Raw genomic sequence first — 15,288 nt, forward strand, 5'->3', positions numbered from 1 at the left:
AGTAATACCTCCCCCTCCTCCTGCCCAGACTGAGTTCCCATGAGCCCTTGCTACTGTCTGAAAGTGCCTCGGCTCTCTGAAAACCTGTGGTACTCATCATGCGGTAAGACTTTATGCAGGTTATTCTGCTTACTGCAGTTTAGTAAATACGCCCCTTTGTGACTAACAATGGGAATTTTTGTTTTTTCAAATCTCGACAAATAAATAATTTTATCTAGCACATAGAAGAATGATCATGAACTGTGCATTGGTATATTGAGAAAAAAAAGGTTTCAAATACAAAAAAAATAAAAATAAATAAAAATGTGATGAACATGAATCTAACAAGTATATTCCCTGCCTAAAACTCGTTACAGCCAGACAACGGGCATTGTTTGAGGGAATGAGGTACTTGCGTATTACCCGGTGGACCGCAGATTCTGCACACACAGCTGATCTGGCTGGTGGCGCTCACTCCCCTCTACCTAATGGTGCTCACTAACAATACAAATCCCTGAATGATCATTAGTGTCCGATTATTCATATGAATCGATCGTTCGGGACCACCAACAGATGAAAATCTCCTAACTTGATCGATCTCGTCAGCTTGACGAGATCGATCCAAAACTTAGTTTGATTTCTGATCGGATTGGTTAGGAGATTTTTGTCAGTTAGTGGTTACAATCATTTGATAGGAGACGTTAGTGTGCGGCAGAGAAGAGGGAGGGTGGCCACTAACTATACAATTAACCAAACAATCTTTGGTTGGATGATTGGAAACTAAATATTGTTTGGTTAATTGTATCGTTAGTGGCCACTTTTATGCTATTCTCCCTCTTCTCTGCCTCACACTAATGTCTCCTATCCAGTGTTTAACACTAATATTCCCTCTCATCCTGCCTCACACAAACCTCTCCTATCTGATGCCTAACACTAACCTCTCCTCTGCTACACACTAACCTTTCCTCTGCCTTACACTAACCTCTCCTATTCGATGCCTCACACTAACCTCTACTATCTGATACCTAACTCGAACCTCCCCTCTTCTCTGCCTATCACTAACTTCTCCTATATGATGCCTAACACTAACCTCCCCTCTCCTTTTCCTCACACTAACCTCCACTCTTCCCTGCCTAACACTAACCTCTCCTCTCTGATGGCTAACACTAGTTCCTCTATCAGCAGCCACTGTATCAGCCGTCTGGGTCAGCTCTCAACACTGTGTTCGAATGGCTAATAATTAAGTGGCTGTGTTCGAATGGCTAATAATTAAGTACTGAAAATGAAGGAAGAAACCTCTGTATACCTCTAAATCCATGTTCCCTTTTATGTTGGAAACCTAAATTTAAGCTTAAATGGAGTGCTAATTGAAATGTAATGTGGCCAGTTATTTACCTGGGGATTCTTCCACCCCCCTGTAGTCCTACTGGTCTCTCGCCATCATTCCGAGCTGCTGTGTTTCTCCTTCCTCCTGCTGCTGCTCAGGTTCTTCTTCTGAAAGCTGGACAACTCAGCCAGTTGCTGGCCGCACGTCTCGTTGCATGGGATTGTTCATTCAGAGGAGAACAGCAAAGGAAAGGAGCAGTGTGAAATGATGGCGAGGGACCAGGAGGACTTCAGGGGGTGGGCAGAAGCCCCAGCAAGTATTCGGCTACATTACATTTCACTTTAAATTTTCTTTATAGCTTTGTTTATAAAAATAATTTTTACAAAAAAATAAATGATAGATCGTATATATCAGTGGCACAATTTTCAATGTGATCAGATCCTATCATAAAAATCCACTGGGCAGATCGACAATCCAGCTATACAGTGGTGTGAAAAACTATTTGCCCCCTTCCTGATTTCTTATTCTTTTGCCACACTTAAATGTTTCTGCTCATCAAAAAACGTTAACCATTAGTTAAAGATAACATAATTGAACACAAAATGCAGTTTTAAATGATGGTTTTTATTATTTAGTGAGAAAAAAAACTCTGTGCTTTTGCACAGTTGGTACTGTGCAGGTGCGGCCATGCTCGTGTGGCTGCAGCACGGCTGCCCTCATGCCAGAAGAGGAGTACAGTCCCGATCAGCTGGAGGGTACAGGGCAGAGGACCAATGGACAGTGTGGGAAGCAACTGAAGTATGTATTTCTGAACCCAAACTTCGGCTTAGGTTATCTTTAAAGGATACCTTAGCTCTTAATTAAATATGTAATTAACTCCTTGTATGGCAAGGTGCCCATAGGCTTACCGCACCTCCTGTGGCCCGGCGTCTGTCTCCGTTCTTCTAAAAAAAAAAAAAAAAAAAAAAAAAAGCTCCCGATTCAAAGCAGTGGGGGGGTCGGGGCAGCCGCAGTATGTCCGCTGGAATTCATGGGCACTCCTGCAGGAAGACTTAGTCGGCGTGCATGGTCACAGGTGCGCGCCGGCTATGTATTCCTGCAGGAGTGCACGCGTGCTCCCGTGAACATACTTCAGCTGCCCCGACCCCGCCTACCACTGCTTTGTATCTGGAGCTTTTTTTTAGAAGAACAGAGACAGACACCTTCCAACGGGAGGTGCATTAAGCCCACACACACACACCATTGACATAATTACATAATTAAGGACTAAGGTATCCTTTAAGGTGCCTTTTAAAGAGAAACCGAGGTGGGTTTTACAAATCTTATTAGCACAAAGAGGCTGGGTCTGCATTTAATGCCCAGCCTCTGTTAATATACAGTAACAGAGGCTGGGCATTATATGCAGACCCAGCCTCTTTGTGCTAATAAGATTTGTAAACCCCCCCCCCCCTGCGTCCCTTCCCTCCAATCAGTGGGGAGGGAAAGGACGCAGGCGGGTAGCGGCGATATAGTAAACGGCTTGCTAGCGACGTGCTGTGTGTCGCTAGCACGGCGGTTTTATTTTGGGGGCACAGCAGAGCGCAGGGGGGGCCTGGGTGAGAACTGTATAGTAACAGAGGCTGGTGATTATATGTAGACCCAGCCTCGGTGTGCTAATAGGATTTATAAAACCCACCTCGGGTTCTCTTTAACAGTGAAATCTTGATTGTACAATAAATCTGTGCAGTAGAAGGATAAACTAAGTGAATATATTTTTAATAGTTACTTTGGGTAGTTCATCATATTACACAAATTTGGTAAGGCTGTACAATCATGATTGTATCGTTGGTACAATTTTTAGTCTAGGTTGTAAATCTAGAGGAGTAAAGAACTATTAATAATATTATAATAGGCTCTACTTAACTATCATTGGCCAAACATTGTTCTTTCAGTTCTGAAATGATGGGGAATGCAGAATTACTACCTGAGGTAGATATAAAATCAATGAAGCCACTTCTGTCCCAAGATGTAGTGGATCAACTTCTGCATATGTACATGGCAACCCTCCAGGTAAGCATGTTTCATAAAGAATTGCTTTACTACAGTACTAAATTACCACTAGATCTTAATTTATGTATTCTCACATTGTATGTACTTGTTTTTGTGGTTTGAGTATAGTTAATATTTATTCCTGTTATATCAGTAATTGCTTTTATAATACATTTACAGTTTTTTGTTTTTGTAATCTTTGCTACTCAATTTTAATTATTCTCTCTTTAGTCAAATATTATTGCTTGGCTAAGAAAAGCATTAGAAACTGATAAAAAAGACTGGGATAAAGACACAGAGCCTGAAGCTGATCAGGATGGGTACTACCAAACCACATTGCCTGCCATCGTTTTTCAGGTAAATGCCACTTGTAACATTTTGTGACAGCAACGTGCAGGTGATATCATCAGCTTATATTGTAATTAGAAATGCCATTTAGCTGGTAAAAAATACTAATAAACAGTGGTGCATTTGCCACCTTCCTGATCCATTATGTCTTTTTTTTTTTTTTTTTTTTTTGTAAATCAAATTTTATTGATTCCAAGCAACAAAATAATACGTTTAATCCAAAGACAGAGGGTGCGCAGACCACTCCTATGAGACAAAACAATGTAGTGCAAAACCAAGTAACAATAAGACATTGCAATAGAGTACTGGAGTAAGAGAACCAGTTTAATAACAATCAAGATAATGGTGGTCCCCAGCAATACAGAAGAGCGATAGGCAATGAGAACATCATATAGGGCTTTAGAACCTGTTTTTAGATTTTAGGATAGAGTAGACAGAAGAGAGAAAGAGGAGGGAGTGAAGAGGAGGAGAGGGTTAAGGTAGGGGGGATGGGATGGGGGAAGGGAGGGGGGGCGAGGTTACCAACTAGGAGGCCTGGAGACAGTTGAAACAATTGGTTAGAAAGACCCTTAGAGATATTAGATCCAGAGAATCGCGTATATAGAGATTAGCATAAAAATTTTTTTATACAAGAATAGTGGATGGAGTGAGTTTATCATCCCTGTAATCTATCCACACAGACCATTGAATGGTGAAAAGTTCCCTTTTGCTCTGGGCAGAGAGTACAAGTTCCTCCATTCTCATGATATCGTTAATTGCCTCTATTAGTTCACCCCGGCTGGGGGAGATAGTGGCCTTCCAGTGTTTGGCAATGAGCGCACCGCCGTGAGTAGATGACGAAGAAGGTCTTTTTTGGCTGATTTAATGGAACCAGGTAGTAGAGATAATAAAGCCATTTCTGGGGAGGCATTAACCTCACAGCAGTACATATCCCCGTACCAAAGGAAGACATCATCCCACAGACCCCTCACAATTGAGCAGTCCCACCACATGTGGATATAGGATCCTACTTCTAAACCACAACGCCAACATATGTTAGATGAATCAGAAGACCATGAGCATGACTGAGTAGGTGTACGAAACCAACGCGTAAGTAATTTGTAGTTTCTTTCTTGGGCACTATTAGAAACTGAAGCCTTATGCATGAGAGTCAGGATTTTGTCCCAGTCTTGTGGAGTAAAGGATCGATTTAAATAATTTTCCCATTTGGAACAGATGTGTTCGAAGGAGGATGGAAGAAAGTCTAGTAGCATCTGGTACAAAAGGGAAAGAGCATGCTCAGGTCTCTGGGAGCTAGAACAGAGTTCCTCTAGATATGTAAGTTTCCTTGAAAATTGTGTTAATACCGGGAATTTCTGAATATAAGTTCTCAATTGAAGGTAATTAAGCCACGATAACCGAGGTCTGGGAGGGTCGGTGGGAGCTGACAGATGTTGCATATCAGGTAGTTGGCCGTTGTGAAGGATATGTCTGAGTTGGGGCCAGTCTCTACGCGAGAAGCCCAAAAAGGAGTTCACGCGCAGAGCCGGTGAAAACTCCAGGTTGTCAAACAGTGGTGACAAAGGACTGGGGATGGAGGAGATAAACAGGCTGGAGAGTGATGAATCCCAGGTGAACAGAGTGGACCTCACCCAAATTGGCACATAGGGGATGGATTTACGGAATGAGGGGTCTGTCCAAGGTAAGGATCTAGTATCCAAGCCTAGGAGATCAGACTCAAGAGATACCCATTGTTTGGATTCTCTGTTATGGAACCAATCAATTATATGTGTAAGAGACGCTGCTTTATGATATAGTTCAATGTCAGGGAGGCCAAGACCTCCATCAGATTTAGTTTTACACAATAAGGAGTACTGGAGGCGTGGGGGTTTGTTTACACCCCAAATGTACCTGGTGAATAAACTTCTAATGGATCTGAAAAAGGGTTTGGGAATGTTAAGGGGTATAGCTTGAATAATATAGAGGAATTTGGGGAGTATGTCCATTTTAAGGGTATTGATTCTGCCCAGCCAAGATGGCCTGGTGTAAGATGGTTTCTGGAGTTGTTTAGAAACCAATTGGAAAAGAGGGAGATAGTTGAGTTGGTACAGGTCTTGTAAGGTAGAAGGTATGTTAATACCCAAGTAACGTATGTGGTGATTGTTCCATTTAAAGGGAAAAGTCTGTTGGAGACATTCTACAGTAGATGGAGCTAATGAGATGTTAAGCATTTCAGTTTTAGATAAATTAATTTTAAAATTACTCAAGGCTCCAAATCTTCTAGCTTCTGCAAGAATGTTAGGAATGGAGGTATGGGGGGAGGTGATGAAGAGTAGTAAGTCATCCGCGTATAGTGCAGTCTTAAACTGGGATGAGTTGTGGGGAATACCTTTTATGGAGGGGTTAGACCTGATAGATTCAGCAAAGTGTTCCATAGTAAGGATATATAGTAGAGGGGATAGTTCCATTACTGACGGAGAAGGCGTCCGACAGGATCCCATTGACCCTCACCCTGGCAGATGGGCCATTGTAAAGAGCCATGATTCTTTGTAGTAGTAAAGGGCCGAGGCCTATATTTTGAAGGGTGAGTTCTAAAAACTGCCAATGGACCCTGTCGAACGCCTTCTCAGCGTCAATGGACATGAGGCAACATTTTGTTCAGTGTCTCTGGGCATGTTCTATTAATGTAACTGTCTTGAGGACATTGTCACGGGCTTCTCTGTGAGGGACAAAACCACATTGATCAGTATGAATGAAGGAAGGGATATGGGGTTTTAGGCGGTCGGCTATGATCTTGGCGTAAAGTTTCATGTCTAGATTAATTAGGGATATGAGTCGGTAATTGCTGCATTCTTTGAGGTCTTTTCCCTCTTTGGGGATTACTGAAATGTGTGTTTGGAGGGACTGGGGGGGGGGGGGGGGAAGGAGTGAGAAGGGATACTGCGTTAAATGATTGGCACAGGAAGGGTGCAAGGAGGTTCTGAAGTTTTTTTGTAGAAAGGGGCAGTGTACCCGTCCGGGCCCGGGCATTTGCCATTTTTAGAGGCTCTAATGGCTTATTTCAACTTCCGTGAAATCTTCCTCCAACTCTTTGATGGTATCTGAGGAAAGTTTTAATACGTTATTTGATTTGAGGTATTCTGTGATTTTAGTGTGTAAGGCTGACTTAGGCAAATGGTGAAACTTACTGGTAATGTTATAGAGAGCGTGATAATAGGAACGAAAAGTGCTGGCTATGTCTCTGGGCTTTGAAACCAAGCCGCCATGTGGGGAGTTGATGGAAGCGATGAAGGAAGTAGGGGATCTAGGGTGGATAAAACGTGCGAGGGCTCTGCCACATTTATTGCCTGATTCATACAAATGAGCTTTAAGCCTTTCTCTTTGAATTAACGTTTCAGTATCTAATATCCTAAGTAAGTTGTGTCTAAGAGTAGAGAGGCGGGTCTCTAACTCCGGGGACTGTGAGTTTTTGTGAAGTGTTTCCAGTTTATGTATTTCCTGGAGAATTTCGGAAATCTGAGCAGACCTCTCCCTTTTTATACGTGCCCCATGTGAAATAAGATGACCTCTAAGGACACATTTCAGGGCTTCCCATTTTATCGTGGCGGCGGACTCGTCAGAGACATGAGCGTCTCTGAAGTCTGTGATAGCCTGTTTAAGCGCCGATAAGCATGTAGGGTCATCCAACAAAGATGAGTTAAGTCTCCAAGTGAAGTCTGGTCTCTGACTCTCCCCAAGCAGCAGGGAACAAACCACAGGTGAGTGGTCAGACCAAAGGAAGGAACCTATCTTGCATCGAGAACAAAAATCAAGGCTGGTGTGGGAGGTAAGTATGTAATCGATCCTACTATAAGATCGGTGTAGATTAGAGAAAAAGGTATAATCTGTCTCCCCGGGATTCATCACTCTCCAGCAGTCAACTAAATGGAGTTCAAACAATTTGTGCTTAAGTTTACGGAGCATGGATTTAGGGATCGATGAATGGCCTGAAGATGAATCCAGAGCAGGGTCTAGAGTCATGTTGAGGTCAGCCCCAATAATAATTTGTCCCTCTGCAAACTTTTGCAAGTTAGAGAGATAAGACAAGAGAACTTTGCCCTGATGTCTGTTGGGGGCGTAAATAGAAACAAGCGTGAATATTTTAGAGAGGATTCTTAATTTAAGAAAAATATATCTACCCATAGGGTCTAATAGTTGGTCTATGAATTCAGCTTGTAGGGATTTATGCAATCCAACAGACACTCCTTTAGTACGACTGTCCGGGTTAGGGCAGTAATACCAAGTAGGATAGTATTTGTAGTGAATAGAAGGTATGTGCCCCACTTTAAAATGGGTTTCCTGTAGCATGAGGACTGAGATCCTTTGTTTGTGAGCATGATAAAGGATTTGAGACCTTTTGTTTGGAGTATTAAACCCTTTCACATTATAAGTCATTACATTTAAATCAGCCATGATACTACATCAAATATAGCCTTTCAGAAGACTGTAGAACCTCTAGTTGGAAGAGGGGGAGGAAAGGGAGGGAAGGAGAGAAAGGGAGTATAGTGGGGGAAGAAAATAGAGAACAAGGAGAGAGAGAGAGACAGGAACCTGTCAGAGAGAGGCAGAGTACTGAGCAAGAGAGCCCAGACATACCTCAAAAGGCACATAAGAAACAGCCAAACCAAAGTGAAACACTCAGGCAGGCAATGTGCAGGAGAACGTGGAGGCCCATGACAAACGGGGAGGCAGCCACGTCCACCTCAGACTGCTGCGTAATATATATTTAAGAATGATAGAAACCGCTCCAAATAACTTTAAACTAGATAAAAGCTTAACATTTCTTGTTCCGATATCCCCAGGGGGGTCCTGCCAGACCTATTAATTATAGTAGAAAGGCATAAACATAGTGCAATAATGAACCTGAGAGAAAGGACCGGTGGAAGTCAAACAATAGAACCGTGCCAAAAGAAAGGTGCAAACGATCCGTAAGATGTTGTCCCTTAAGCTCAGGTAGTGGCCCATGAGTATACCTGAGAACAAAAAATAAAGTTCCCTTAGAAAAACTTAAAATGGGAAAAAGATGTCACAGAGAACTATTTCAAAATGTCCCGTGGCGAGGGCCAGAAAGGATAAACAGGTGAGTGACTGTAGCGTAGGTTGGGTCACCGGCATCTCGTAGGTAATAGAGCAGGACAAGGTTCATTTGGTTGGCAGGTACAGAGAGTATAAACCCAGGGATAGGGAACAGGTTCAAGTATCTTTGCGCCTGTTACGGGACCTTTAAAGGCGCCATTTTTCTCGCTGTGGGAGGCCTGTGTTAGGTGTATATGTGGGAAAAGGCCACTCACCCAGTGTCACCAACGGCAGGTCGAGAGAACGAAGAAACTTCGGCAGATCAGATGGGGAGGTCAGGAACACCGTCTTCCCTTCGTGTTGAACGATCAAGCGAAACGGGTAACCCCAGCGGAATTGGATGTCACGGTCACGGAGCATGTCCAGAAGAGGACCCAGGGCCTTTCGCATCTGCAGGGTAGGGCGGGAGAGATCAGGTAGGATGATGATTTTGGCACCTTCCCATTCTAGATCCTTTTTTGCCCGAGCTGCTCGCAAGATATCTTCCTTCAGGGTAAAAAAATGGATGCGGCAAAGTACATCTCTTGGGAGAGAGGGGTCTGGGCGTCTGGCCGCCATTGCTCGGTGAGCTCGATCCAGTTCTATTTGGGTGTCCAGCGGGTGGCCCAATAGAGAGTTAAACAGAGAAGTTAAGGAGTTTCGTAAATCCGCAATGTCCACTGATTCCGGAAGGCCCCTAATTCTCAAGTTATTTCTACGATTGCGGTTTTCGTAATCATCCATCTGGAGGAAGAAGGCCTGTAGCTGCTGACCTTGAGCATCTATCTGAAGTTGTTGATCCTCAATTTTAGCGTAAAGTTCATCTTGCGCTGTCTCAATATCATCAATCCGGCAGCCGAAGGCATTGATGTCTTGTTTGAGATCTACCATCTCTCTGCGGTAAGTTGCTTCAATGCGTGTGACGCATTTTTCAAAGTCCTCTTTGGTGGGCAACGAGCGAATGTAGTCGTGGAGGTCAACCTCCACATATTCACTGGTAGTAGATCGGGGTGACCCGGGTAAACGGGGGTCACCGTTAGACGGAGAGCCTCGGGTTAAAGCAGGAGATTTTTGCTGAGTAGCTGGAGAGCATGGGGAATTCACAGTCTCCGGCGCCATCTTGTATGAGCGAGCCTCTGTCGTCCGCTTCTCGTACTCGTTGGATGTAAGTCGCGGTGACTCGGATGCACGGTGGTCGGCATTAGAGGATGAGGCTTGGTTCAGAGCAGGAGGTCTTTGCTCCGATGTGGGAGATTTCTGCTGTTGGGAAGTTGGAGAGCGCGGAGCGTCCGCGGCTTCCGGCGCCATCTTGGGAGAGCGGGCCTCAGCCATCCATTTCTCTAACGGCCTCAGAAAGTGTTTAATCTGAGATTTACCAGCCTTGGGGGGAGCAGGATCTTTTCCCTTCTTCCTCCGACCCGTCATGAAAGAGTTTGGAGCGGTTAGGTGGGCATAAACAGCCGAGGGTGGAACACTGGCTCGGGAGCTCAGCAGGCGTGCGTCCTCATCCGTTCATAGGCAAGCCACGCCCTCCCCATTATGGCTTTTGAACTCTTGTCCCCCTTCTGTACTTACCTCCCTCACAGAATATTACCTTGTGCATTAGGAAGCTTTTTGCAGATCTTTCCCTTCCTCTTGTAAGCCATCATAAACCACCTAAATAGAGTATTGATGGGTGGAAGAGTGGTTCATAGAAATTCTGCAGCCAACGTTTACACTTTACATGAATTAAAGGGCCACAGTGTCAATACATTGTACAATTTTAAAATACATTTGTTCAAATACATATTTGGGCCTGTACACACTCGCTGCATTGTGCTGCGATTTAAAATTGCATGCAAATTTTTTTTTTTATTGCAAAGCCTTCATGAAAAAAAAAAATCGCACCGCACCACTGTTTACAGTACCTCGTGGTTTGCTTTTTCTTCAGGAAAGCTTTGTGTATTAAAAAATTGCATGTGATTTTAAATCGCAGCCAGTGTGTACAGGTTTTAAGATGAAAATGTTGTCTCTAAATAAAATGCGTTGTAAATTACTTTTTTTCTATGTTGCCGTCGCTTTAAAGAGGAACTGTAGCGAAAAGGGGGACAAAAATTAATCCATACTTTGCAAAGTGAGAAGTTAAAAAGGAGAGATCAAGAAATGATTGATGACTTCCGGTTCCGGCGCCCGCATGGTGGTAGCGTAGGAGCAGAGCTCCGGCCGACAGTTGCGCTTCCCAGCCTGCTACCCAGCGCTTGCCCGCCCGAAACCCCTTGCAACTACTCCCGGGAAGAAAACTCACGCCACTGAGGTGTTCAGTGCGGCGGATGGACCGTTACCTAACGCGCCTGGGCCAAAATTCGCAATCCCGTGGAGCAGCCACTCCCTAGATGGCGGGCAGGAGATCCGCACGGAAGGCCACACAGCAGAACCTGGAGGATGAGGCACAGTCTCGCTGCTCTAGCTCGGACGGAGAATCTGAAGTGGGCTCGCGCAGAGGAGGCACCAAACACAGCCTGCAGATCGATTACAAGAAGCTGGCAGAAGAGGTAGGCAAAGCCTTAGCACCCGACATACAGGCCACCATACAAGATACCATTAAGCAGGCCTTACAGAGCATCAAAAAAAAACGTGCAGCAGCAGGCCAAAAGACTTAAAGAGGCTGAGCAGAGAGTAGGCAATTGTGAAGATGATTTACATAATGCTAACCTTAAAATACAAACCTTGCTCAGAGATGACGCTTTAGCCCATAACAGAATCGAAGACCTGGAGAATCGCTCCAGGCGCAATAACATTAGAGTTATTGGACTGTCTGAAGAAATCCCTGAGTCCCAACTCTTTGATATTTGTGCCAGAGAGATACCAGCAGCACTAGGCCTGGAAGCGCCACTGAAAGTGGAATGCGCGCACAGAGTGGGCCCAATACGCAAAAAACAAGCCCGCAACACGCCACGAATGGTAATGGTGCGCTACTTAGACTTTGCGGACAAAACTAAGCTTATGACTGCCTACCGTAGCGACGACCAACTGGAAATACAGAATTGTCCTCTGCGTTTGTTCAACGATTACTCTGCGGAGGTTTCTAAAAGAAGGCAAGCCTTTGTAGCTTCATGCAACACCCTAGCTAGCAGGGGCATAAAATCCATGCTTCTGTATCCGGCCACAATGCGGATCATAGAATCAGATGGAAAGCAGCGAAACTTTACCTCACCTGAAGACGTGCAGCATTACCTTCTTACTGCACAAAGCTCGGCACGTTCCTCTCCTGGGAGACAACCATCACCACCTAGAGAGGATCCCGCTTGAAGGAAGGCCTGCTATATTATCTGATGTGACCTTCCACAAAGACAACAATTCATATAGCAGTGAACTGGTTTGAAAGCGTAAATGTCTCGGAGCATATTGGTGAGAGCCACCATCGGGAAAAAAAGGAAGTCTACAAACGGGAAATGTACTTTTTCCCTGAAAGAGTTTGTTTGGTTTACAGCTTGCTTGTTTACTTTACTCTTACGAGAGGAATACGTTATCGGGAAAGGGGTTCAGGGGATAAGGGGTGGGAACAGGAATCCATTGTGTCATTTATCAGTAAGGCAGTTAGCTTTATTTTATGTTAATGGTGAAGTTTCAAAAGTCATATGCCATGTTGGATGTGCCGTTACATGAAACTTGTCTCCTGGAATGTTAAGGGCCTGCAATCAGCAGGCAAGCGGTCACGCATCTTAAACCACCTAAAAAAATTGTCCCCCGACATATGCCTCCTTCAGGAGACACACCTATCACAACAGCAATTTCAGTACATGAAGAAAAAATGGGTAGGAGAGGTTTATGGGGCCTCAGCAGTTAACAAAAAAGCAGGAGTATTGATACTCCTAAGCAGAAATTTCAGAGCAGAGGTTTCACGCTGCGATGCGGATCCACATGGCAGATGGCTATCACTTGAATTGAAGGTTAACAATGAAATTTTTAGCAAAACACTCTTCAATCTAAGGAGCTGAAAACTAAAGCTTTCTTTAAGATCTGGAGGAACTTTATCATACACCAGTTCAACCCCCAACAGATTAATGCTCTAATGAGAGACTTCATTTATACCTCCTGGTATTGCCTGGAAGACATTGGAGGCACGCTAGGCCAACTTAAGACTTGGAACTAAGGTGGCTATGGCATTGAAGCGCTAGCCTATTAAATTACTAGATTAGAATAGATATTGTGACACAGTGCATCCTTGGGGGGGGGGGGGGGGGGGCTCTAGAGGGTGGAGGGAGGGCTAGGGTGGGAAGGGATAGGGACTTTGGAGCTTCTGTCTTCTTGATAATTTAATAAGAAATGTGAGTATGTTCATATAGTTACTGTTCCTTTTGGGAGAAAAAACCTATTGAAAATCTCAATAAAAACATTTTGGAAAAGGAAAAGAAATGATTGATATTCGCCATGTAATTTGTTCATATTGATTGATCCAAAATCAGCCTGTGCACAATCATATTTACTACTGGCAGACATGAAAAAAAAAAACCAGACAGCATCAACTACCATTATCTATAAGCACGCCCCCTAACAATGTGATAGGCCAAAGGTTTTTTTTTTTGTTTTTTTTTTTTTTAATAATCTACAGATGCACAGAGAGAAATACTGGTTGATTGGCAGTTGGAAACAGCTGTTATATCCCACAATGCAACAAGGCTCTCAGACAGTCTGGAGCTAGTTCTTGACATCACACTGTGGGCGGGGTTTTACCACAAGATGAGACATACAGACCCCCCTAATAAACTATTTGAGAAAAGGTAAAGATTTCTCATCGGAAAAGGGGTATCGGCTACTGATTGGGCTGAAGTTCAATCCTTGGTTACCGTTCCTCAGGGCCGGATTTACCATAAGGCACACTAGGCACGTGCCTACAGGCGCCATACCGATGAGAGGCGGCTCTCCTCTCTATGAATCTACCCCTGCCGACATAAATTACAGCTGCCGCCAGCAAAAGCTTCACTCCTTCTGCATCTGCTGCTGTGGAGGAGCGCTCCGGTTGCTCCTCTCTCTCTCCCCCCTCCCTCAGATGATAGTATGCAGGCAGCGGAACATACTCCCCGGCCCGCTGACGCCTGCTGTTTTCTGTACCTTACCGGCAGTGTCCTTCTATGCTATGTCTTTAAGGTCCTCGCTTGATGAGATCATCAAGCAAGGACCCCCAATGCAGGAGGATGAAGCCGATTATCATAGTCGCTGTCTGCAGGATGGGATGGAAATAAGTGCTTCTGTATACTATCTCTGAAGGAGCCAGCCAGGGAGGGAGAGGATGGACCGGAGCGCTCCTTCATCATAGCAGAGGGTCTCTGCAAAGGAGTACAAGAGCACAGCAGTGATGTCAGCCGAGCTACAGAAAGGAAACATGTGCCTCCGTGGATGATCGCCGCTGCCTGAAAGGCTGGAGCCGAAGAGAGAAGAGGGAGTGTGATAGCATCACTCACAGCTGTGGAGCACGGACCCTTTTAACCCCCTTTTAACTTGCTGCCTAAATGTCAGGTGGGGGAGGGAGGACAAGATGTATGTGTAATGTGTGTTTGTACTTTGTGCATGTGTGTGTATATAGTTTGTGCGTGTGTGTACTATGTGCAAGTGTGTGTGTGTGTGTGTGTGTGTGTGTGTAGTTTGTGCATGTGTGTATGTATACTTTGTGTGTACTTTCTTTGTGTGTGTGAGTAGTTTGTGCATGTGTGTGTACTGTGTGTCTGTGTGTATGTATACGTTGTGTGTACTTTGTATGTGTGTGTGTGTACTATGTGTGTGAGTAGTTTGTACATGTGTGTGTACTGTGTGTATGTATACTTTGTGTGTACTTTGTATGTGTGTGTGTACTATGTGTGTGAGTAGTTTGTGCATGTGTGTGTACTGTGTGTATGTATACTTTGTCTGTGTGTACTTTGTATGTGTGTGTGTGTACTATGTGTGTGAGTACTTTGGGCATGTGTGTGTACTATGTGTGTGAGTACTTTGGGCATGTGTGTGTGTGTGTGTGTGTGTGCGTGTGTGTGTGTGCAGTTTGTGCATGTGTGTGTACTATGTGTGTGAGTACTTTGTGCATGTGTGTCTACTGTGTGTGTGTGTGTGTGTGTGTGTGTGTGTGTGTGTGTGTGTGTGTGTGTGTGTGTGTGTGTGTAGTGTATGTGTACTTTGTGTATGTGTGTGTAATTATACTGTGTTTGTATGTATGTATGTATACTTTTTGTGTATACTGTGAGTGTGTACTGTGTGTTTTGGGTCCTGTTTCCATTACGGTGCAGCATCCGTCGTAGATGGCACCTACTCCACTACTGAATCGCTTAGCCCTGCAAAGGCTATAGTGATTCAGATATATGCTGCAGGAAACTTCAGCATGCTATGCAGAATCGCATCGGCATGCGATTCTGAGTGCAAGCCCATTGATCGAATAGGCAGCTTTCCCTCTGAATCGCATGTGGGGAAATGCTGCAGATTTGGAACAGATTCAACCCTAATGGAAATGAGCCCTTAGTGTTAAAAAGGCATGCTTTATGTGGTGATGGGATTGGGTATGGAATGGT

The 15,288-nt window shown here is 44.3% G+C and overlaps 1 protein-coding gene across 3 annotated transcripts in view; it reads left to right on the forward strand.

Annotated features, from left to right (window-relative positions):
• Window positions 1-15,288, forward strand: part of EXOC3 (exocyst complex component 3) — a 93,541-nt gene that overhangs the window by 17,971 nt on the left and 60,282 nt on the right. For all 3 annotated transcript variants that reach the window (XM_068236650.1, XM_068236652.1, XM_068236651.1), the window contains exons 5-6: window positions 3,238-3,355; window positions 3,566-3,691. In XM_068236650.1, the coding sequence (XP_068092751.1) occupies window positions 3,238-3,355; window positions 3,566-3,691 (244 nt within the window). The remainder of the gene's footprint in view (window positions 1-3,237; window positions 3,356-3,565; window positions 3,692-15,288) is intronic.

The sequence above is a fragment of the Hyperolius riggenbachi genome, chromosome 5, assembly GCF_040937935.1.
Source record: "Hyperolius riggenbachi isolate aHypRig1 chromosome 5, aHypRig1.pri, whole genome shotgun sequence".
In the NCBI taxonomy this organism is placed as follows: domain Eukaryota; kingdom Metazoa; phylum Chordata; class Amphibia; order Anura; family Hyperoliidae; genus Hyperolius; species Hyperolius riggenbachi.